The sequence below is a fragment of the Mytilus edulis genome, chromosome 10 (genome assembly GCF_963676685.1).
Source record: "Mytilus edulis chromosome 10, xbMytEdul2.2, whole genome shotgun sequence".
Taxonomy (NCBI): Eukaryota; Metazoa; Mollusca; class Bivalvia; order Mytilida; family Mytilidae; genus Mytilus; species Mytilus edulis.
Genome location: NC_092353.1, coordinates 50609560 through 50633878, shown reverse-complemented (window position 1 = coordinate 50633878; position 24319 = coordinate 50609560). Strand labels below are relative to the sequence as shown.

The 24319-nt window shown below is 32.1% G+C and overlaps 3 protein-coding genes across 4 annotated transcripts; 2 read left to right on the top strand and 1 right to left on the bottom strand.

Moving 5' to 3' along the window:
* Window positions 1-2743: 2743 nt before the first annotated feature.
* On the bottom strand, window positions 2744-13103 carry LOC139491422 (peptidyl-prolyl cis-trans isomerase slr1251-like). Of its 2 annotated transcripts, XM_071279111.1 has the most exons (9): window positions 12953-13103; window positions 9916-10011; window positions 8761-8949; window positions 8294-8356; window positions 7661-7811; window positions 6400-6426; window positions 5214-5270; window positions 4546-4681; window positions 2744-3516 (listed from the first exon to the last, which is right to left on the bottom strand). In XM_071279111.1, the coding sequence occupies exons 1-9, from the start codon at window positions 13034-13036 to the stop codon at window positions 3399-3401; spliced, it is 921 nt and encodes a 306-aa protein (XP_071135212.1). In that variant the 5' UTR covers window positions 13037-13103; the 3' UTR covers window positions 2744-3398. The 2 variants fall into 2 exon arrangements, with proteins under 2 accessions (XP_071135212.1, XP_071135213.1); XM_071279112.1 differs by lacking the exon at window positions 6400-6426.
* Window positions 13104-15708: 2605 nt separating this feature from the next.
* Window positions 15709-16287, top strand: LOC139492813 (dynein light chain Tctex-type protein 2B-like). The gene has a single exon (XM_071280967.1). It carries the CDS (start codon window positions 15709-15711, stop codon window positions 16285-16287), a length of 579 nt encoding a protein of 192 aa, XP_071137068.1.
* Window positions 16288-21721: 5434 nt separating this feature from the next.
* Window positions 21722-22276, top strand: LOC139492812 (dynein light chain Tctex-type 5-like). Its single transcript, XM_071280966.1, has one exon. It carries the CDS (start codon window positions 21722-21724, stop codon window positions 22274-22276), a length of 555 nt encoding a protein of 184 aa, XP_071137067.1.
* The last annotated feature ends 2043 nt before the right edge of the window (window positions 22277-24319 follow it).

Below are 24319 nucleotides of genomic sequence, written 5' to 3'. Positions count from 1 at the left end.
ATAAACAATTTGTGTCATTAATTTTTTTTTCGAGGACCGTAGGCTGCTTTTTATGTGGGTAGGCAACATAAAAAAAATGATTGAGGTACATCTCACCATGGGGGCGATTTTATGTATGACTCTGCTGTTGTCGTTTTATAATGGTCTATATACATGAAAGTCATGCTTTGGAATTTTAAGTAACTAGAAGTGTTCCATTTCGCTTTTGGAAAATTCAAATGAATACCTATGTAATTAGCATACGTTATAGCCGGTGTCATGATTCGAAAACTACTGTAAGTCAGTGATTGAGAGGAACTGACTACCATCCAGTAAAAAATATTACAAAAATACCGATAAAAATAAAAACTATCTTGTTTACATTCATTTTCTTGTGCTGTTGAATTTCTGTCTGCTTGTGCTTCTAAAAAAATGTAAGCCACCTGGGCATTTTTTCAATCTATTTTTTAGTCTTAACAAATGTAGGTATTGACTTTGTAAAAAGGGCAAAAAAAGGTATTAATTGGGCTGCTCTAATTGTGCATCATCAGAAGACCTAAATTTGCTTGTAAATGCAATAAAATTTTACCTTTTTAAACAAGAGGCTCCACTGAATCGCTCACTTTTTATGGAATTTGATGTCTATATTCCTTTATTGCGATATTTGCTGATTTTAATGGCAATAAATCCTAAAACTAATTTGGCCATGCTGTTTGCCAATTGATCTTATTTTGCTTGTAAAAGTTTATCTGTAACTCCTTAAGTTTTTATAAAAAAAATCATCAATTAGGGGACATAACTTCTACATGGTTGACAATTTTGGCAAAGATAACTGATTGTAGATCTTCTAATTGTACTACACATTTTTTTCTTGTTTCTGTTTCTCTCTATTATGATTTGTACACAAAAAGCAAAGTGGGGACCATAGGCTTCTTCAAACGTAACTTGAACACTAATAACAACACAATAAAAGAACCTGCATACAAATCACTTGTAAGACCGACTCTAGAATATGCATGTACAGTCTGGGTTCCCTATCAACAAAACAACAAAAACCGACTGGAAAAGGTACAGAGTTGAGCAGCCAGATGTGTCACTAAAAGATATCATAACACATTATCTGTTAGTGACACGCTTAATCAACTAGAATGGAAAACCCTTTGAAGACCTTAGGAGGACATCAAGGCTTACGATGATGTATAAACTTGCCAACGGTATGGTGAAAGTTGACATCACTTATACTCTCATTCCACCAGATAGGCTATCCAGAAACATCAACACTAATGGGTACCAAGTACCATCTTATAGGACCGAAGTGCGGAAGGAATCTGTTTACCCAAGGACAAGAGACAAGAGACTGGAATGCCCTACCACATACTGCCACCAATGCAGGTAGTCTTGAATGCTTCAAGACTTACCTACATGAGATGAACTAGATCAACGCCAAGATGTTTTTAAATTCACTGTATATATATGATGTATAGCACAAATTCAAATCAATTAAATACTTATTTCTTGTCTAAATTTTAATTGTGCATCCAAAAGTGGCAAAATAATCAACTAATGGGTGGTGGCAGCGTATTGGTAGAAGTAGAAGTAGAAATATAATCTCATAAAGTCAAAAACTCCTGTCAGTTGATACTTTAAATCATGTTGACTTATTCGAAAAACTATAATTTTTGCTACGTATAATTGCTCTCTATCTTTATTTCTACAAAAATTTCATAAAATTAGTAAAAATGGTCATTCAGGGGCCATTACTCTCAAAAGGAGTCAGTTGACATTCAGGCCATGCTGACTAATTTGTATTTCTCATTTCACTTAACATTTTTGCTAATTACAAATTCTCTTTTTAACTGCATAAATACTTTAATAAACTGAATTCATAATCTGGCAGCTTGCAGAAATATGTCAATTTATATTTCATTTCACAGAATAAATACTTTCATACCTATATATTAATCATTGACCTCAAATGTTTAGTTATGACAGGTGCCATATTTGGAGCAAGATCTGCTTACTCTTCTGGAGCACCTAAGCTCACCCCGTTTTTGGTGGGATTCCTGTTGCTAAGTCTTTACTTTTCTATGTTGTGTTTTATGTACTATTATTTGTCTGTTTGTCTTTTTCTTTTGTAGCCATGGCATTGTCAGTTTATTTTTTGATCTATGAGTTTGACTGTCCCTCTGGTATCTTTTGCCCCACCTTCATTAAGTTTATTTCAGAAAAGCTCCTTGGACCCACAGAATAATGCAATCATTGTAAATCAACGGTCAAGGGGAGACTACTCAAATTACTATCATTCCACAGAAATGTACCAAATATGTAACAACAGCAATATCACCTAATAATTACATTAGATGTATGTTTCATTATAATACGTTATTCCGATTGGCTGACTGCACATCTCACGTTATTCCTTAATCAATTGCATTACACAATAAAATTTATCATTCATGATGACATGAGGTTCCACAATAAAGTGCACAGGTGAATTAAATAAAAACTTGATAAAAATTGTGTTTTCATGATCCTAACTAAAAAATGTAATTATAAGTATAAGTCCGTGCGCACATTTTTAGTATGAAGTGCTTCCGCGCTTTATACAAAATGTACTTCAGTCAATGCTTTTATTCCCCAATGAAGTTATAAAAAGAAGCATTTAATTCTTAATTAGTAATTGTAAATCCATCTTTTTACAATTTCCTATAGACTTAGCCAGTGAAAGCTTTGTTACAGACCATTATAGATAACAGACAAATACTTAATATTTAAAAAGTTTTATTTCTATGAAAACTTTAGATTTTATCAAACAGATATTAAACCTGTTATAACAAATCAGATAAAATAAAAATTCATATAGTACATATTTTGTCCCAATTAAAGGCACACTATAAAATTGATAACTTTTTCTTCAAAATTATATCACTTTTAACATATATAAATGAAAAAATCTTTTGGTTTTTTAAAATAGTAAATAAAATATTTAAAGTCATATAAGTACATAAAGTCAACAAAGAAGTAGTTAAATATCAGGCAATAATATATAATGAATAAGCATGTACATTGTTTTAAAAATGTGTAAATAAGACAAAATACAAGGCCATCTTCAACTTTCAAAAAAAAGTGGATAGATTTAAGGCAGATTTGAAGATTTACACAAAGTTTGCATCTTTTTTCTTGAAACATATAATATAAATATGTATTTAACAAAAGACAAAAGTAAAAAAAAATATTTTGTCATATTCTAAAAATTCAGCAGTGCGTTTATCTTTAGCCCTGATATACGATTCCTAACATTTTAAGGCAATATGTATTCTAAATGTCACAGATGCAAATTAATACTTAGATTTCTTTTTATACAGGTATTTTACCAGCCTGCATTTAAGTAACAACAAATGTATATTATTTAAAAACATTTAGAATTCGTATTTGCACACACCACAGTCCAAAATTCTGATTTCTTTCATTGGTCTTTGATTCATTGTTTCTTGTTCTTCCATCATTTTCAGTGTCTTTGTACCTTCTATGACTTGTCTGAAATGAAAATAAAAAGATTTTACTTTGGTTTGCTTGTTTTATTTTTAGCTATTATAGTTATTTTACCAGTTGACAATGTTTTTAATAACATTCATTTCCATTTTCTGTTCTGGTAATAGAAGATACAATTTGGTTGAAATGTACCAGAAATTAACAAAAAAGGGGAGATAACTCTGTAATTTGCTATCATTCTAACCAATTTTCTAACTAAGTTATTTGATATTACCAGACACACACAAACAAAAGACCAATTATTTTTAACTCAGGATGATGGTTAGTATTAAATAGCATGATTAGCTCGGTGGGTTTTTTCTAATCATGTTTTAATTTTTACTTAAATTGCCTGATTCTTACAAAGACTGGCACTTAAGATTGAAAGAAGTATTGGGTATGAATACTTTGTGACTTTGGCAGCTACTTTATAGATATGAGAAGATATGGTATGAGTGCCGATGAGACAACTCTCCATTATAAAAGCAAACCATTATAGGTCAAAGTAAGGTCTTCAACAGGGAGCCTTGGCTCTCACTGAACAGCAAGCTATACAGGGCCCCAAAAATGACTAGTGTAAAACCATTTGATAGGGAAAACCAACAGTCTCATCTATGAAAATAAGACAATTAAGAAATACTTAAGAACAACAACTACACTTCCAAACTAGTTTAATTTGTTTTCTTATCAATTTTAAATGCTATCAAATACTGAGATATATGTATGATGATTGCATCATGTGCAAATCAAAAGACAAGTTTATTGTTGAAAAATCATGTTTTTCAAATGCTGAAAAAGAGGAAGCACATGGGCCATCCATAATTTAAAATATACTATTTATTATTTATTTAAAGTAAAAAAAAGAAAAAAATGCTATGTTGAATATCAATAACAGACATAATACAGGATTGGAATAGACTTATGTGAATTTTTCCTCTACAAACTATTTCTTCAATATTTATTTACTGTTGAAAGCCAAGTAAAACCATCCATTTTAATCATTGATATTAACATGATTAAATGTAATATATTTACCCAAATGCAACATATTTTGTATCCATCCATTTAGCAGGCTGTAATGTGATGTAGAATTGTGAACCATTCGTGTGACGATCTTTGTTTGCCATTCCAACTATTCCACGTCTGTCATGTGATACCGCAAAATTCTCATCTGAAGACAAAAATTTTAATATTTTTAAGTAATTTTTTTTTATACATAACCTAATTAATAAGAAGGTTACATGTTGTGTCATGTGTACTATTGTTTGTATGTTTGTCTTTTTCATTTTTAGCCATGTTGTTGTCAGTTTATTTTCGATTTATGAGTTTGACTATCCCTCTGGTATCTTTCGCCCCTCTTTTACATTTTGAAGATGCAAATAGAAAACATGGTTAAAGACTCCTACAGGCTACAGCCCATCTGAATTTCACTTGAGGGGTATAGAATTTTGAGCTCACCATTGATAACCTTCCAGTAACTTTAAAACGGAAGAACAGCAATAAAACCACCCTGCCTTTGATTTAATAGTTATTTCCTATATTTACATAGGATATTTTTCAAGCATGTTCATCCCTAATTTATTTCTCCAAAACTGGATGTCATTTTATTTAGAAAATCTCAATATCAATTTCAGCAGATATTTTCTACAGGCCACTCTTTCTATGCTGTGAAACATGCTTGGAACTAAAGTTTAAGAACTTACCTTCAAATGCTGCCCCATAAATTGATTCTCCACCATTTCCTCTGCTATGGTAAATATCTGTAAAAGGTGAACATTTATTTATTCATTGCATATGAAGTTTTGGGTAAAAATTTATACCAATATCGTAGTTTCTAAAATGTCTTTTAAATCCCATTGACTTTCTTTGTCCTATATGCTAAGGATGCAAAAAAAATGGTTTTTGACACTTCGGACAGACATGACAGAGACTTTATACAAATTGGATTTCACTTATATATTTAATTTTTTACTTGAAGAACAAATATTTTTCTAACAAAAAAATCATTCTCTGTCTAATTCTGATACATGTTTATAATTTTCAACTATTTTTTAACTTAAATGTAAATGTTGTAGAATTCTTAGCCGAAGATAAACATTGCTAGACTTTTATCCTTCAATAGTAAGACATGTTTCTTGTAAAATGAAAACCAAAAACAATCAAGTTTAAGAAACAGCATGCATTTAATAACTATAATTCACTTTAAATGGTCCTAATATGTTCTAGTATAGAAAGTTTAATTTCTTTTCATTTCTCAATTTCTCAATCAAGAAAGGAAACAGGCAAAATCAAGTATAAGGTTAAAGGGCACTAATGACCTAAAAATTCCAAGGGTTTTGTCAAATACAGCTTAGGTACAAAAGTAAAACCGAGTAACTTCCGACAATTCAGAGTTTTGTAAAAAGCTAATTTATAATTATGCCCAAATCAAAATAAATGTTGGTGTTGTTTTAAAAAAAGAATTATAAAATGTAAATTTAAGAAACACCTTAGAAAAAAATATATAATTTCTCCTATCAGATTTAAATTTGTTAAAACTAGATCCACTCTATAATACTACAGTACATATCAAATACATTCCTTTAGTTCTTGTGAGTAAAGCCTTTTTAAAAACAATACAAATATTAATGTATGCAATACTGTGGATTCACTATTATTCATTGGATACCAATTTTCGTGCATTTAGTGGGTACAGGTGAACCACAAAAATTAATTGTTCAACAAATGACAAATTTTCTATAGGCTTGTATGCAAACTTTGGCAAAATCATGAAATTAACCACGAAAATTGGTACTTACGAAAATAAATGAATCAACAGTAGTATTTTCTTCAAACAATTAGCATGCACAAAAATGTCATTCAAAATATACCCAATAATGGACAACTTACCCTGACCACTACCAGTGAAAAATATATCTACAAATGTATATGGTGCTCAATAATGTCAACTCTAAATATAAAATGGATGATCAATGAAGGCAAATGAAAAGTAAAACTCAATGTTCTCCCCAGGGCATTTTAGCATCATGTTAATGTGATGCTATATTTCTTGAATCTGATGATATCTGTATTAGTTTTCTTATAGATTTTGTTATTGATGTGATGCTATGAATTTTAGAAGCAAGAGAGTTTTTCAAATTTCCCTGTTGGTTATGATGCTTAATGAAATGTTTGGGGAGAACTGTTAAATAAAAAAAACACAGTTTAAAGTGCATCTTTGTGAAGATTAATAGTCTGATAAAAAGGAAAATAATTGGGATTCAAATTATTCTGCAGGTTGGCTGGTCATTAAAGAAGGCAACTGAACTGTATATAAAAAATACAGAAGGAAGATTTATTAAGAGAGCATCTCTCCAATTTCAGGCAATCTTAGATATTCGACCTCTTAAAAAATACAAACTTTCTTGGACTCAATTTAACATAATTGTATATGATATACATGTATTATGAATGTTCAATATCTTAAATTTGTAAAATAAATCAAATGTCAAAGTCAACTACTCAGAATACTATATTTCTTGTACAATTGTAGAATCATATTCAAAACAGTGTAGCTGTGGCCATTGATTGACAACCTTAAATTATCCCATTGACTGGGGCAGATTATGTGAACGTTTGTCTGTAACAACCGCTGCTCACTATGTACTTGTTAAAGGCACTTAAACTGTGGGGTCACAAAAGGTTCTCAACACCTAAATAAAGAAATTAGAAAAACTAATCAGGAATAACACGATGTTTTGATTTATATCAATAATATAAATCAAAACATAAAGTTATTCCTGATTAATTTTTCGAACTATTTTAATATTAAAGGCGTTAAGAACCTTTGGTGACCCCACAGTTTAAATTCTATAATAAGTAAGTAGTGAGCAGTTGTCGTTACAGACACACGTTCACCTAATCTGCCCCAGTCAATGGGATAATTTAAGGTTGTCAATCAATGGCCACAGCTACACTGTTTTGAATATGATTCTATCTCTATAAGTAAAGCATCAGATAACATATAAGTTATCACATACTTCTACTCATGTTTAAAACTGTAAATTCAGAAATTCATGTGTGCATTTATTATTGTGAAAGACTGATAACAGTTATGAATGTGAGGTATAATTTTAAAATGTGGTTGAAAAAATTTGTGAAGGAAAATTACCTCCCCCTTGTATCCATCCATTTCTTACTATTCTGTGAAACATTGAGTTTTTATAATGTAGGTTATAATCTGTTTCTTTAGATTTCCCCATACTTCCTGTACATAAAGCTTTGAAGTTTTCACATGTTCTGGGTACCACGTCTGAAAAAAGCTGAAATAAACATAAAAGATAAAACATTTTAACAAATGGGAAATAACTCTAGTCAATAGACAAAACTGTAAATTAAGAAACTATTGCAAGGTTTTTCATATTGCAAATAATGTGAATTGGTGAGTATCACAATATAAGAAATCACATTCTGAATTTGCAATATTAGTCTCACATTTAGGTTCTAACTTAAAAACTCACAATAAATTATAATATCTGAATTAACAGTATCTGAAGATCATTTCAAACAAAATTTGTATGCATAAAAGTGATACAGAAATGTCACTACTTTTATTTTTATTAATATTCATGTGTTCTAAAACTACAAAGAAATTTCAAATTTTAGCCTTTAGCATCAACCTTACAATTTATCATTGAACCAAGCTTTGATTTCATGGTAGGCTTTGAACCATGCAAACAAACAAAAACAATAATTTTAAAAGATGAACTCATATTAAATTTAGTATTTTAAAATAAATAAATACCTCTATTACTAGACGACCTGCTGATTCACCACCAATAGAAACATCCATGAAGACATACTGATGCTGAAAATAAAATTGATGGTACAATTATTTTCATTTATCTATATATTTACAAACATAATCATTAAAAATATTTCAGTTATCATTAATCTCATTTAATGTAAAATTTACTCTGGATCATGTTGCTACAATATGTTTGATATGATTCTTCTTACAATATCTGCATTATAAACTTTTGCTGTACATAAATATATTAAAGTAATTTCATATAAAAAAATACAACTTTATTCAGTATTGTCATATTTTGCCCATATCACATTTCACGTTATCATATTGTACTTTTGTAATTTAAAATTTTGAATTCCACATTTGCACATAAATATTCTGCATAAAATTTTGGTTTAAAAACTTTAATTGATGTTTCTATGGAATGATCAAGAACATAAGTTAACTATGTATATACTTACATTTTTGGAATTCAAATGTGATATATAAGCTTCATCTGTTAATGTTAAATATAATGGCAATGGTCTAAACTCTTCAAATCCATAATTATCTTCGGCCCATACTACAAAGTTGTCTGGTCCACCTATCAGCTGACCATTGGTAAAACAAATGGCTTTCTCTTCAAATGACCAGGTTTCACCTCTTAGATCCTATTAAATAAACAATAATAGAATTAGAAATTAATGAGAAAAAAAATAGAAGTGGTAGGGTATATAACTCTGACTAGCCAATTGAAACAAATTATTATCCCAATATGTTAAGATAATCATGTCAAAACTAATGAATGTACTTTTTCAGAGAATTTAAATATGGAATTTATTTTAGGAATCACAACAGGTGTTTTTCCATTCTTACACTTTCCAACACTACTCTTCATCTTCAGTACCTACATGTACATGAATCTTAAATGTTACTTTTTTTTTTAAATTTTATAATGTTATAAACTCCAGTGTAGTCCAACCTTGAAAATTAAGCTGTTGTGATACATATCTTGAGTATAATATTCATTCATGTTTTCCTTCCTTTTCTTCATTTTGTTTTCAGCACCAATGGTCTGGCATTACTTCTTAACTCCCTTGAGCAACTATTGTTGAACTTTATAGTCTGCACAGTTAGCCACTAGTCTAATGCCCCCGGCTAGTAAATTTGTTTCAACTTTATATAACTATATATATATATATATATATATATAGCTAGTCATAAACGCCAAACGGACAAGTTTTGATATTTAGAATCTGTACTAAATGTAGTAGATGAAAAAGTTTTTGGTGCAGAATGACTTTGCTTTAACACCAATTTTCAAACTTTACATCAGACAAATATGCAGCTACTGAAATCAAATGGTTTCAAAACGTTATATTTAGATTACATATGTGTTTTGCCTTCAACATTTATTTGCATGACAATGCAATTCTCAGAACATATGACTTTGGACTCAATTGTGATTATAAAGTAAAGCTTTAACACTGTCACATATTAGTTTTTTTAAATTTCTGATACATTTGTATATCACATACATGTATATATCTAGATTTAAGCAAGTTTGAACTGAAAAAAAAATTGTTAATCAACATAAAAATTAATTTGAACTAAGTTCAGGGATAAAAAAAGTATACCTTTCTTTTAGCATCAATGAATAAATCCCATTCAAATTCTAACATTCCATTGACCACTGGATCTGGGAAAGTATTTGGATCTTTCTTCCACAAGTCCTGAAATACAAACAACATACATGTACAAAATGTAGTTTAACATTATTGTCTATTGATAAAGGTGTTGATTGTATCATTTTACAAAATGATGTGGTAAAATGGTGTCACATGTCACCTAATGGATTTATTTAAAACTTTTGTGGTTATGACAAAGTTTTTTTTTAAATCTGCTCAAAAGCAAGAAAAATCTTACTGTATAAGCTTTTTCCTGTAACTTTGATAAAACTAATTGAATTGAAGTGGGTGCTAGTGTTTCAAGCATAGTTTTACGCCTCTATTTTTTCTTTTTAAGATGGTTCAGAAAAGAAAACTGATGCTACCAAGAAATAAATTAAATAAGAAAATTTCTGATTTTAGTCCTTAGGCCACTTTTTTTTTTATTAGTTGATTTACAGGATTCTTCTTAAAAAAGGAAGGGTAGGAGGTCGAAAAAAAAAAAAAAAAAATGAAAAAATATAGGGTAGGAGGTCGAAAAAAAAATTAAAAATAAAAATTGGAATTAATACTGTTTTTTGTAACCAAAAATGGAGAGAAACAAACAATGACTTTACTCTATATAATAGTATTATACTAACCATGTACGCAGATCGTTTCATAATTTGGTATTAATTCTTGCTGTTAAAGTGTTTTAATTTAAATTAAATGTGTTACAAGGAGTCCAATGTTAATGTAGATTGATGAAAGCAGATATATATATGTCCCTAATGAAAGGGAAGTGTCTTTTCCAATTGCATTTCTCTTTATTCTGTGCATTTATTTATCAAATTTAAATCAGGGAGTGACAAAATTCCTCATAACACAATACAATCTTATTGAGGAAATACCATATGCGCTCTGCATCTCATATCCCATCATATGTGGTACATAAAAACATGTCCTTTTTAGGCTTTTTATGCTATTTTACACTGCTAAGTATTAGCTTATATCTCGAAGTGTCCTGTGATTGTCCCTTTTTATAAATGTTGAAGTGATTTTAATTGTCAGCCATTCTATGACAGAAATACATGTTCTAATTTTGTGTTGGGATCTTGTTCACCATATCTCATCTCTGTTCCATTAAATCTTAATAGGTACTGTGGGATGGTATTAAGGTATTTATATAATAAGGCCAATTAATCAGACACCCATCCCTGGCAGCAAGTTAAAAGATCCTTACCTTTAGTGACGTCTGGCAAGGCTATTTAAAAACAAATCTGGGATGACAGGAAGCCTTGCCAGACGTCATAATTATTTGGACAAATACCTCATATGTGTAATGGAACTAAAACAGTCCCTTTCAACGGGTTTCAGACTTTCTGATCAATACTTGAACCAAAGTTGACCCGCCGTCAACCTCACTGACTGTCTGAAACAGGGGTTTAAATTAGCGGTGGTCCGACCTTTTAAACCAAAATTCCCAAACGATCTCAAAAATAATTTTCATTTTTATAATTCATGACTGCGATGTTCATTTTGTTCAACCACTAGATTTACACCGAAAATCTCCAACAATTAATGTGTAAATCTAAGTAAGTATAAGTAAGTATTTGTAAAATCGTATCTGGTCCTCCATTTTCAACTGGTTCCTTTTCACCACATTAGATCATGATGAAACGTTGACTGAACAGGGAACCGCCTTTCAACTGGTTCCTTTTCACCACATTAGATCATGATGAAACGTTGACTGAACAGGGAACCGCACGGTATTTTCGAATCCACTCCGAGGGTATTCCGACTGGAAGAAGAAAGACCGATCTTTTTTATCATGTTTTTATTTTTATTTGTACTTCTTCAAACAGAAAAGGGTCGGCGGAATTAAAAAAAATCTTCAAAATCATCTTTATTTTTATTTTAAAATCGTGAAAAACAGGGTCGGCGGATCCTTAAACCAACAAATAAAAAAAAAGTGGCCTTATCCTTCAACTAGACACTCAGACAGGTTGGTTAACTAGTGTGAAGCAGTTTTCTTTTTAGTGGGGCAAATTGGGAAACTACAGTGGGGCGATTAAATAACAAGTGGGGTGAGTTGAAGTCCTATAGTATATGCCTTCACATTATATATATATTCACTATTTAAAGTTTTGATGCTAATATTTCATGCACATTGATAATAAAAAAAATTGCATTATCAGTAAAAAGAAAATAGAAATAGAAAATAATGCCCCCGAGATCATATATTATAGGACTAGGGCAATTTGCCAGTGGGGTGCTTTTGATTGTCAATTCCAGTAATTACATCTGTCTGGTAAAACTATGCACAGGTCTATACGACCATCCAGCTTGTGAACAGTATATCTACATATGTACCTGGTCCAGCCAACCTTATATAAGACAAGTATCTTACACTGTTTGAAGTGTTTTCATAATTTTCGTTAAAGAAACATTATATGGGGACGAAGTCCCCAATAACAGTAGAAAATTCAATAAAAAAAAAAATTCGGGAAAATTTCCCGAATTTTTCATTGTACTAATGAACTCAAAATCGTTCAATTTTTTTTATGTCGTGTTTTGAAATCCCGGACCTGCGCAGAAATGTACAATGTACTTCCTTTTTCCGGAGTCGTTTGTATGAAACTTTGAGTAAAATATATATTTATCAGTCTAGTATAAAATAGGAAGGAACGCGCAATACCAATTTCATTTTTAATAATTCCTTGATATGAAAAAACGTTACCTGATAGCGTTTCTTTGTTTACATTGCATATGACGTCATAATTTAAATAACGTCACAACTAAAATCCCTAACAACAGAACCAAAATCGGAAACGTTACGGTATTTCCGTTTCTTTTTTTAACAAATATTTAAGTTACAAAAAAATAATTCATACAGACTTCGTCCCCATTTACAGGTAATGCCTGCCTCATATTAAACAAACGGTAGATTTCCACTGAATTTTTCACGACGCCAGCATTTTGTGTTTGTTTTATTAATGCAGTCTCACAACTCTTATTGAATACACACCTCTGCACAGTAACGGGCTCTTTGGAAGTTAACATCGTTGATTAAACCATAAACTTCTAATTTTTGAGGTACGATGCCCGCCATGACTGTTTTCCTTGGAGATTACAACTTCCGGTACAAATATAAGATAGATAACTCCTTTCTCCCGCCATAAAATAAACTTTGTTATGGCGGTTACGTTTTCTTTGATTTCTCTGACTCTATCGTTAAAAAAGTTATGCTCACAGCTAAAGTTCATTTATGCGTATATAAAAGTGACTTTATACTTTTTATTAAAGCGAATTAATTTGTCTTTTAAAGTGAATTTCATTATTCTGTTATTTCAAATTTCATAATACTGAAGTTTTTATTAAATTTTCAATGAGGGTTTGGATGGGGTTAAATGATTAAAGAATAATGCCCTTAAAAAATGAAGGTTAGAGAATAACGGGCAAAAAAAATGAAGATTAGAGAAATGCGTGGTCTTATTTTTTGAAGATTAGAGAAAAAAGGGGTTAATTTTTTGAAGATTAGAGAAAAAAGGGGTGAAAATTAAATGTTTACAGAATAACAGACCCCCTCCAAATCCAGACCCTCTTCAGAGGCGGATTTAGAGGGGGCCCAGGGGGCCCGCGCCCCCCTTTTTGGGAAAAAATTTGGTTGCTTATATAGGGAATCACTGAAGCGTGACTGAAGCGGGCCCCCTCTTAGGTCAGTCAGTGGGCCCCCACTTATGAAAATTTCTGGATCCGCCACTGCTCTTCAATGGCTTGCGGTTTATTGAAGACTTATGATATTTGTATATTTGGAGTAATTGTTGTAGAGAATAGACTACTGTTAGATGCTTTGACCATTGGCCTTTTCTAAACCATCCGTTAACTTTCTTAATTAAATAATACATTCAGTGTCACGAAAAGCATTTAGAATAATATAATCATTTATGAGGTGAAACCTTTGTGTTATTTCGATCGATTATAAATTTAACTCCGGCATTTTTTATTCAAATAATTGCTTATATTAACAGGGTAAAACCGACTGTGATATCGTTATCAACGGTTTTTACTGAAAAGTAACCGTCGAGGAAGAGGTAGATATGAATGTAGACTAGTCACAGTAATATGTAATAAAACAAGCTATACTAAATGATTTGTCACGGTGAAATATAGTTGATTTACAATGTAAGCTAGAAAGATGACAAGAACTGAATAAGGCTCTAAATTTCTATTTCAGCGGCACCACACCAATTCAGTTTAAGGATATCCTGAAATATGTTAGGACCTTCATTATTTAATTTCAGGAGGTTTTTAAATATATTAGGATCTTATTAATATTTATGGAGCTCCACAATCATAATTATATACTTCAAGACCTCTATTAATTTATTTCAAGATATCCCTAAATGTCAGTGGAGGTTCGCAAATGTTAAGGAATTCCACAATTGATTTATTTAAGAATTGAATGCTTCTTTTTGTAAATTTATTGGGGTGTAAAAGCGTTGACCGAAGTACATTTTGTATGAAGCGCGGAAGCGCTTCATTCTAAAAATGTGCGCACGGTCAACGCTTTTACAACCCTATAAAGTTACAAAAAGAAGCATTCAATACTTATAATTACATTTTTTAGCTATGATCATGAAAACATGAATTTTATATATTTTTTTTATTAAATTCACCTGTGCACTTTATTGTTGGACCACGTGTTATCATGAATGAAAAGTTGTATTGAGCAATGCAACTGCTTACGGAATAACAAGTGGTGTGCAGTTAGCCAATCAGAATAAAGTATTATAATGAAACATACATCTTATGTAATTATTGTAAATTATATCCTCAAATGCGTTGTGCAGGTTCACAAATATTTCAGTATGCTAAATGATTCATATTTATCTCCCAAATTATAGTTAGTGAGGTGCTGAAATATTCATTGAGCTCATGAATACAAAATCTTTGACTCAGTAATCCAAGTCTCGTGAGCTGCCGCGGATTGAGTACTCCTCTCTACCTCTTCCTTAGTGAAACGTTGATAACAATGTGACAATAATCATTTTTTTTTAACCCTTACGTGAGAAACTAAGAGAAACATTGTGTATGAAAAACATAAGGGAGACATACTATGGTTTGATCATATTGATCGCAAACGTGGATCATTCCATCCAAGATAATGTTACTAGAAATGTTAAATTCTCACTTTAAAAATTGAAACATAATTTGTATGGCTCAATGTTACCTCTTTGTAACTTAAGAAAATCTATCAGTACTTCTATCGATCGAAATCATAATTTCTAATTTTTATCAGAACTGTTTTTCCCAAGAACATCTTTCGTTCCTGAAAATACTTGTTGGTTATTGACCAGACGATATTTTTCTGTTTCTTATGATATCATTATATAATTAAATATGAACTTGATGATGCTCTGTTACAAGAAACTGCTTGTGTAATTGGTTACTATAAAAAGACCTTAAAATTGTTTACAGGAAAAAACAAAATGGCACGGTTTCAGATTACATCTGTATTGGTAACTAATTTAAAACACAAGTCAAACTTACTGGAATGGATCAATGCATATTCTTCTAATATTGTTTAGACAACAAATAAACACTTTTGGTCAACTTTTTATCTGCGATTTTGTGCGTCATTATAGTCATGTTCGTTTTAGTGTAGATTATATTTTTTATTTGTTGGATCACACTGAATTCTATCCCTTTGTGGAGATTTTACTAGGATTTAGTCTCTTCCACATACTAGTAAGTTTTAAAATATTGAAAAGTGAGAAAAAAATGTCGAATCACAAAGTACTAGACAATATAATGGACACCGTTTTAGAACGGAGAGGATCAAAATCTGTAGCAAAATCAGACTGGAAAAAGTCTACTGGTAAAAACTCGAGAGCAAGAGGGACAGGAAGCAAACTGAGTATCCATGCACAGACAAGAGAAAGGTCAATGTCGTCTGACCTAGATAGTATGGACATGCTGAGGTCAATCAAGCGTGGAGTTAAGTACGAAAATACTTTCCGTCTAGAACCAAAGGACGACGAACTATTTTCATGTTCTAAGATGGAAAAAGCAATGCAAGAGATTATGGAAGAAGTAATCGGCGACGCACCTTACGACTCCGTCACGTGCAATACTCTCGTTCATACCGTATCCAATCAGATCAAAGATAGAGCCAAAATATTCCCATGGAAACGGTATAGGTTCATAGTTCATGTTATCCTAGGACAGAACACGAATACATCAATAAAGGTTGGCAGCAGATGTATATGGGATGAACATCGGGACACTTTTGCTACTGCCTCATATGAGAACAAAACAATATTTGCCATGGCAACATGCTTTGCAGTGTATTTGGATTGATTATTTCAATTTTTCCACGTGTTAAACCTTGACAGAAAATGGCACCGCGGCTGTTGAATTTGCCAGCTTATTTGGATTGGTCAAATTCATTTTTTTTCACGTTGATACCCTGACAAAAGAATGGCTGTGCGACTGTAGACTATGGTAGTATCAGAGACATATTCGTTCATATTTTTCTTGTTGTATTATTACTAAAAACAGAGATGTATCGAATTTTCTTTAAAATGGAGAATGTACTCATCAGTTTCAAAAGTTTTCGGGTCTTGATGCTCACATCAGAGCGATAGACCTTTTTTGTAACAATTGCTGTAAACCAAAACTAAAAGAAAGAAGAAAAAACAAATACCGAAATAAGACGATACGCTCAACGTTATTGGAAAAATGTATGTTTTGAAATATGTAAATATAATGATATTGTTATGAGCTTAGAACTGTCATAAGCATACTTTATCAAATTAAAATGAATACCCAATTCTGTGGTGTTGTAGTGACCCCACACACCTAAGACTAAGTTACATCCGACATTTGTCAGTCAAAATGGATCACAAATTTCGTATGTAACACTAAATATTGGATTGATTGTTAGTCCAGTGGCATATTTTCATCAATTTTGTTGATTTTTTTTTTTGATAGTCTGTTAAAAGATGAAAGTGTCAACAAAATTAATGAAATATATGCCACTGGACTAACAATCAATTCAATATTCAGATTATCCATTACATCTAAAAAGAAATGAATTTGTCTTCTCAGTTCGGGTTTTTAGATTATTTGCAAATCGACAGTTGGCAAACTGATTAGAGAATTTTATGTTGTTAAATTATACCAAACATGCAGCTCTGATATGTTTTTAAAAATTTCATAAACAAATGGCGAGTGACTGAACTATATTCTCTTCAACCATTCAGAAATTTCAATTGGAATGTTCTATACCTACATTAAACCTTATTTTAATATCCTTTCTAACTTTTCATATTAAACATACATTCAAATAAGACCAATCTAAATTAAAACCCGATCTCTCATCGCTCCTGTTTTCTGATATGTCGCGTACCACGCGCCACGCAACATATGAGAAAACGGGTGCGATGAGAGATCGGTTTTTAACGACATTCACGAGATCTGTTCTTGGACGTTCAAAAGTAACATTTTTGTGAAAGTATAATAATTAGACCTTTACTTTTATTACAGTTCTCATGAAGGTGTCTTCAACATTTTATCAAGAAATCTCATATTGATAATACTGACATTTAAAATGTAACTGTCGGATAGAGGACATTTAAAATCATATGTCAATTGTCAAATGGCCTTATATTGTGACCTTGCCACGGCTTTCTATATACAGTCAGTTCTTTAATGAAATTACCTTGTGACCTTGCCACGACTTTCTATATACAGTCAGTTCTTTAATGAAATAACCTTGTGACCTTGCCACGACTTTCTATATACAGTCAGTTCTTTAATGAAATAAACTTGTGACCTTGCAACGACTTTGAAAGTTTCTATGTACAGTCAGTTCTTTAATGAAATAACCTTGTGACCTTGCCACGACTTTCTATATACAGTCAGTTTTTTAATGAAATAACCTTGTGACCTTGCCACGACTTTCTGTATACAGTCAGTTCCTTAATGAAATAACCTTGTGACCTTGCCACGACTTTCTATATACAGTCAGTTCATCACTGAAATAACCTTGTCTACTTACTACTTAATATAATCAGTCTGCTGACTTATGCCACATACATGTACCACAATCTTATGCCAATGCTCAAAGTTATGGCCTTATATTGTGACCTTGCCACGACTTCCTATATACAGTCAGTTCTTCACTGAACTAACCCGGTCTACTTACTACTTAAAATAGAGTAATGGCCTTATATTGTGACCTTGCTACAGTGGCGGATCAAGAACTTTTCATTAAAAAAAGGGGGCGCTGACTAACCTAAGCGGAGGGGGGCGCTCCAGTCATGCTTCAGTGATTCCCTATAAAATCAACAATTTTTTCCCACGAAAGGGAGAGGGGGCGCGGGCCCCAGCACCCTCGATCCGCATATGTACAATAGATATTATAGATACAGTTAGTTCTTCACTGAAATAGCCTACTCTATAATTTACTTTACTCTGACTTATGTCATATAACATATGATCATTTTGATATTCACAGTCATTGACAATCATCTGCGTATATACAAATGAACCTTTCTAACCAAATCACTACACCAACGTAATGCAACCAATATAATTTAAGAATTCTGTCATGGTGTTCTGGATAAAAGGTTCTTTTTTTTTAGTTTTACGATCCATGGATATGAATGGGTACATATGTTTCCCTCTCCCTTATCTTGGGTTTGCAACCCCTTACAAAATTGCTGGATCCGCCCCTGTATTCGAACACTCATAAGTTAAAAGTAACTCTTTTTCCCTTTTACGCATTTTTTAAGTTACATCAATTTCATGTGAATTTCAATTCATGTGAATCTCACGTGCAATTCACGTGAAATTCACATGAATTTCACCACAAACGAGCTTATACGTGAAACTCACATGAAATCAGTTCATGTGAGTTTCATGTGAATACCATGTGAAACTAACACGAATTCTACGTGAAAATCACATTATTGTTTTTTCACATGAAATTCACGTGAATATCTAAAATAAAGTATTTCAAATAACATCTGAATTTTCAAACAAAGGGAAATCATGATAAAAAAAAAGTTCACGTGAAATTCATGTGAAAATTTTCGCGTGACATTCATGTGAATCTCAATTCACGTGAAATTCACATGGAGATGCATGTGAGTTTCATGTATAAGCTCGTTTGAGGTGAATCTCACATGAAATTTCATGTGAAATTCACGTGGGCAAATTTTGCCTGTGTATCATTGGGCGAGTAAGGAAAACTACAAGTGTGTGATCTAAATAATCTGCTTTCAATGGTATATTTATACAATGTGAAACGACGTCATCCGTTATAGTCCTAAGACGTATTTTGTTATTATACCCGAGGACAATACTGCATTTAACCTGTCAATAATATTTGAGGCATGAAATAAAACTTAATTAATAATAACTACGGAATAGAGGAATCTCAAATCAAAAGTTCGAAGCAGGGGGTAAAAATCAATTTCACTATAGAGACTATGATCATTGTTATTTGAATACATTCAGAATTCATTAATATAGACACAGTATTACAAAACAATTAAATCTAATTTACCTAAAATAGAAATAACTAATAGGCATAAGTGTTCAATGATTTTAATGTTTTAATGAATTTTGGTCTAGATGAATTTCCTCGAGATACAAAAATAGTCATATTTAAAAAATTGAGAATGGAATGGGGAATGTGTCAAACAGACCACACCTCAACCAAAGAGCAGACAACAGCCGAAGGCCACACATGGGTCTTCAATACACCAAGAAAATCCCGCACCCGGAGGCATGCTTCACCTGGCCCCTTAACAAAAATATGTACCAGAGAAGTGAAAATGAACGTCATACTAAAATCCGGAATCAATCAAAGAAACTAAAATTAAGAAATCATACTAACAAAGACTAACAAAGGCCAGAGATTCCTGACTTGGGACAGACGCAAAAATGCGTCATGTATGGATTCGATGAAACAACTATGTAAGGATAATTAAGATGTGTTTTATCAAGAATTAGGGATTACATATTTTTTATCCAGATGGCAGAATTAGTTTACTGATATAAACCCCAAAATAGGATTTTATTCACTAACAATTAATATGTGTTAATGTACACATACACGCCCTGCCTGATCTTTATGTCGTAAGAGGCTCGGGGCCCGAGTCCCCTTTTCAGGGAAAAAATGGTTGATTATATAGGGATTCACTGGAGCATGACTGGGGCGAGACCTCTCTTAGACAGTCAGTATGCCACGTCTTATGAAAAATTCTTGATCCGCCACTGTTGTTGCATATACATGCATTTCTTCGATTATTTGTGTTAAGATATCACTAGCAGGGGCGGATCCAGCCATTTTAAAAAGGGGGGTTCCTAACCCAGGACAAAAAGGGGGGGGGGTTCCAATTACATGTCCCCATTCAAATGCATTGATCATCCAAAAAAAAGGGGGGTTCCAACCCCCAGAACCCCCCCCCCCCCCCTCTGGATCCGCGCCTGACTGGTTCAATGGTCCAATCGTATGACAGAAACAGCATGATGTTGCAGTTTCGACAGTGGTAGATTAAAGGCCGTGTACTAGTGGTTGTCGCAACACATCCATTTTTCTTTAAGCTACTTTAATAACGTAAAATATTAATAAAATGATGATCGATAAAAAAGGATAAACTCTCTAAGCTCCTAGATCCCTTCTGTCAAAATTTGAAGTTATTAGATTCACCCCTATTGAACACCTATTAAATACGTGTCGATTTCATCAAACTGATCTGGTTACATCACGTGACAGTATTAAAGAAGTATGATATTATTTATAAAAGAGAGACGAAGATACCAGAGGGACATTCAAAAGAAAAAGTCGAGAAAACAAACTGACAACGCAATTGTTTAAAAAAGAAACAGACAAACAGAAGTACATAAAACACAACATACAAAATTAAATACTAAGCAACACGAATCCCGCCAAAACGGGAGGTGATCTCAGCTAGGAGTTCCGGAAGGGTAGACAGATCCTGCTCCATATGGGGCACCATCCGGTGTTGCTCATGTCAGTACAAACCTGGAAATAAGTCTAAATGCATCAGTGCATAGAAAACTGGAAGAAAAGAGAGAAGACCTTGGTGTCATTTTTTGTGCAATGATAAGAGACCTTAGTCTGCAATAAGTTCAAAGTATTTGTTTCAGGCATGCATGCAGCTTCAAGCGAACCATTACACACTATAAACGGAAATGTGCATTATTGAACCATTTAATCAACAAAACCCACATATTTATGAAACTTTAATACAAATGTAGTTGAATGACGTATTGCAATGAAAAAAAGCAGAAAAAGTCGTGTTTATTAATTACTAGCCAATTCAGAAAATAACAATTGTCATTGTACACACACGAAAAAAATCTATATTCTTATAATTATCTCTTTACCTGAGTAGAAAATGAGATTTAACAGTAAGAAACAATCTGTAAAATAAGATAATGTATACATTTCAACTAAGTCAATATAATTAAGGCTGTCATTCATAAATACTTCATAAAACCCATTTGTATCGTCAAATAGAAGGCTGTGATCACGAATTGAGGATCAGAATCGATGATTGTACGCCAGCTTTTCCATAGGATATTTATCGGGTAGAATTCTCAGTAATCCACAGATATTTATAACGTAGGTACGGTGAATGGATGGATTTAATCAATGTTTGACACGCTTTTAGATAAAATTATCTAATTGTGAAGTTCATTCTGGTTTCCGTTATAAAGTGAATATTGACTAAGTATTTGTTTATTGCGGAAAAGCATGGCGATGGATTCTAGGAGGATACGGAGAACACACGGACATGGCGGTGGTCATATACCTGGGCATGGACAGAACCTGACTGTGCCGGGCAGGCTTACAAAAGCCCATGGGCATACTTTAAGGGATCACAAAGGAAACGATAGTAAATCTGAAAGCTCTGATCATGACAGAGGGAAATATTTTCATGAACATGTCAGACTTGAAAATACATTCCAACTGAATCCATGTGAGGATTATAAGTTTTCTAGCAAACAGATGGAAAGAGCAATGAAAGAAATATTAGACAAACAGTTAACCGAGACGGACTATAACGGGAAAATATGCCCGACAGTTGCCGCAAACTTGTCATCCTTAATAAAAGAACGAGCTAAGGAGTTTCCATGGAAACGGTACAGATATGTTGTACAAGTTGTAGTTGGAGAGAATTCTGAGCAAGCAGTACAGATAGGTAGCCGCTGTATATGGGATGAAAAGAACGATAATTTTGCATGTGTTACTTTTAAAAATAAAACTGTGTTTGCCGTAGCTGCATGTTATGGGATTTATTTAGAATGATTTCATTTCGGAACATTTGTTAATTTGTTATTATTAGTAATAAAGGATTCTACGGGATTTAAAAGTTTGCAGTATTTTCAGTTTCTATGGAAACGGTTTGTTTATATTTTCTGTAACGAAACTCTTATCAAATATACACAGTTTCATGTTTCAGATCTTTAATTTAATTTTAAATTCTTATTCAAGATGGTGAAAATGTACGTTTTTCTTTTCTTTTGATTTTATTCAACCTTTCAAACAGCAAGCAGAAATAGGGAATACAAGACATATAATCCCCCCTCCGAAAAGCCAAAAGTTGCATCCTCAAGGTCTTATTTCAAGAACATATTGCAGAGAACAGGTACATGTATGACGCAAATGTACTATGTGTGTATGTATGGAAAGAACCTTTTCAATGGTTGTTTTTATCATGTGTCTTTGATTTTTGTTAATTTGTTATTTTGGTTTTATGGAATATCTTTTAAATTCTCTGTAAAATTCATTTCCAACTCAGTAGCGGATCCAGGGGGGGGGGGGGGGCTAGGTAATATACCCCATTTTAACGATCAATGCTTTTTAATGGGGACATATGATTGGAATCCACTTTTAGAATGGCTGGATCCGCCACTGCAACTGTTCTAGACCCCGGGCGATTTCGGGCCTGACAGATAGAATATAGTCACTATACACCTGATTTTGTTGAATATTGTATTCTGAACGTCTTCGATTATTTGTCAGTTTCATCTGGTAGTTAGCTAGTTGACTTCAGGCAATTTTACAATTATACTTTAATTCGGACGAAACACTTCAGATTTAAAATTCATTCATTTTATGTCTAGAGTAGATGGCAGATATAGACGAGTAGACCAATTAATGAAAGTTAATTGTTAGTACTTAAAATCGATGACTGAATCTAGGAACAATTAAAATTTAAAATGTATTTAGCTTTTTGTAAACAATTTAAATAACGTTATTAATGGTGATACAAATAATTGATTTAAATCATCAGTTTTATAATACTAATAAATATATTTGAGTGAGTGAAAGAATTTTTCCCATGCAAATATAAAACATTGTTTCGCATGGTCTATAAAACAATATAAATTCAATTCATGAAATAGATAATTATATGCAGATTTATTTAAATTGTTCATAGATTGCATGTACACATATATGAAACCGTGTTACTTTATTATTGTTTGATGTGTCCATGGCAAATTTTAAACATAACAGACACAAAGAGAAAATTAAAGAATTCATGGTAAATAATTGTCGTAATGAAATTTATATTGCCGTTTTGTAGTATTGTCTTTGTTTTCTTTGATAAATTTTATGGATTTTTGAAATTACATACCTTTGAACCGCAAGGAACAATATGATTTATAAACCCAATGTTTTGTTTTACAATTGCCTTTGTCTATGGTGTTGTTAATATATAATAGAACTAACATTTAAACGAATTTTTAAGTAGGTTTCTTAAAGACTGTTGTTGTTTCTTTTCATTATGAAGTAATACAAATAAAAGTTGATTTAATTAAAAATATACAACTGTCATTCACGATAGGGGAAAAGCATGTATACCTACAATGTATATATAAAAAAAGATATAAGTTGTTGAATGCTTTAATTAAAATTAAAATTGAGAATGGATATGGGGAATATGTCAAAGAGACAACAACCCGCGACCAAAGAGCATAGAACAGCCGAAGGCCACCAATTCTTTATAAATCACAATTGTAATGCACTTTTTTGCTGCGTTCTAAATCTTTTATCCAAAGAAATGAAACATGAAATAAACTTTGTATTTAAAATTATTGACATGTTTTTATTTCTTTGAAGTAAAATTCGTCTGACAGTTAAAATCTTCATATATAATGGATCTTTTATACAAGACAAACGTTGGTATTACATGTATGTTTGTGTTATGAACTTCTTGCCTAGTAGTTAAATTATGTCTATTGATGTGACAAGTTTTCATATGCATGCAGATTGACAAATGAATTAAGTTTAATGTACATATTCAAGTTATTCTATAATATAAAATGATAATACAAAAACCATGTT

Excerpts from the sequence above, each read along its gene's own strand:
- LOC139492813 (XM_071280967.1), top strand. The coding sequence starts at position 15,709 with ATGTCGAATCACAAAGTACTAGACAATATAATGGACACCGTTTTAGAA.
- LOC139492812 (XM_071280966.1), top strand. The coding sequence starts at position 21,722 with ATGGCGATGGATTCTAGGAGGATACGGAGAACACACGGACATGGCGGT.
- LOC139491422 (XM_071279111.1), bottom strand. The coding sequence starts at position 13,036 with ATGGCGGGCATCGTACCTCAAAAATTAGAAGTTTATGGTTTAATCAAC. Across the intron at positions 8,950-9,915 it reads TCATTGATGCTAAAAGAAAG|GATCTAAGAGGTGAAACCTG; the intron begins GTATACTTTTTT and ends TTTATTTAATAG. Across the intron at positions 3,517-4,545 it reads ACAAAATATGTTGCATTTGG|ACAAGTCATAGAAGGTACAA; the intron begins GTAAATATATTA and ends TTTTCATTTCAG.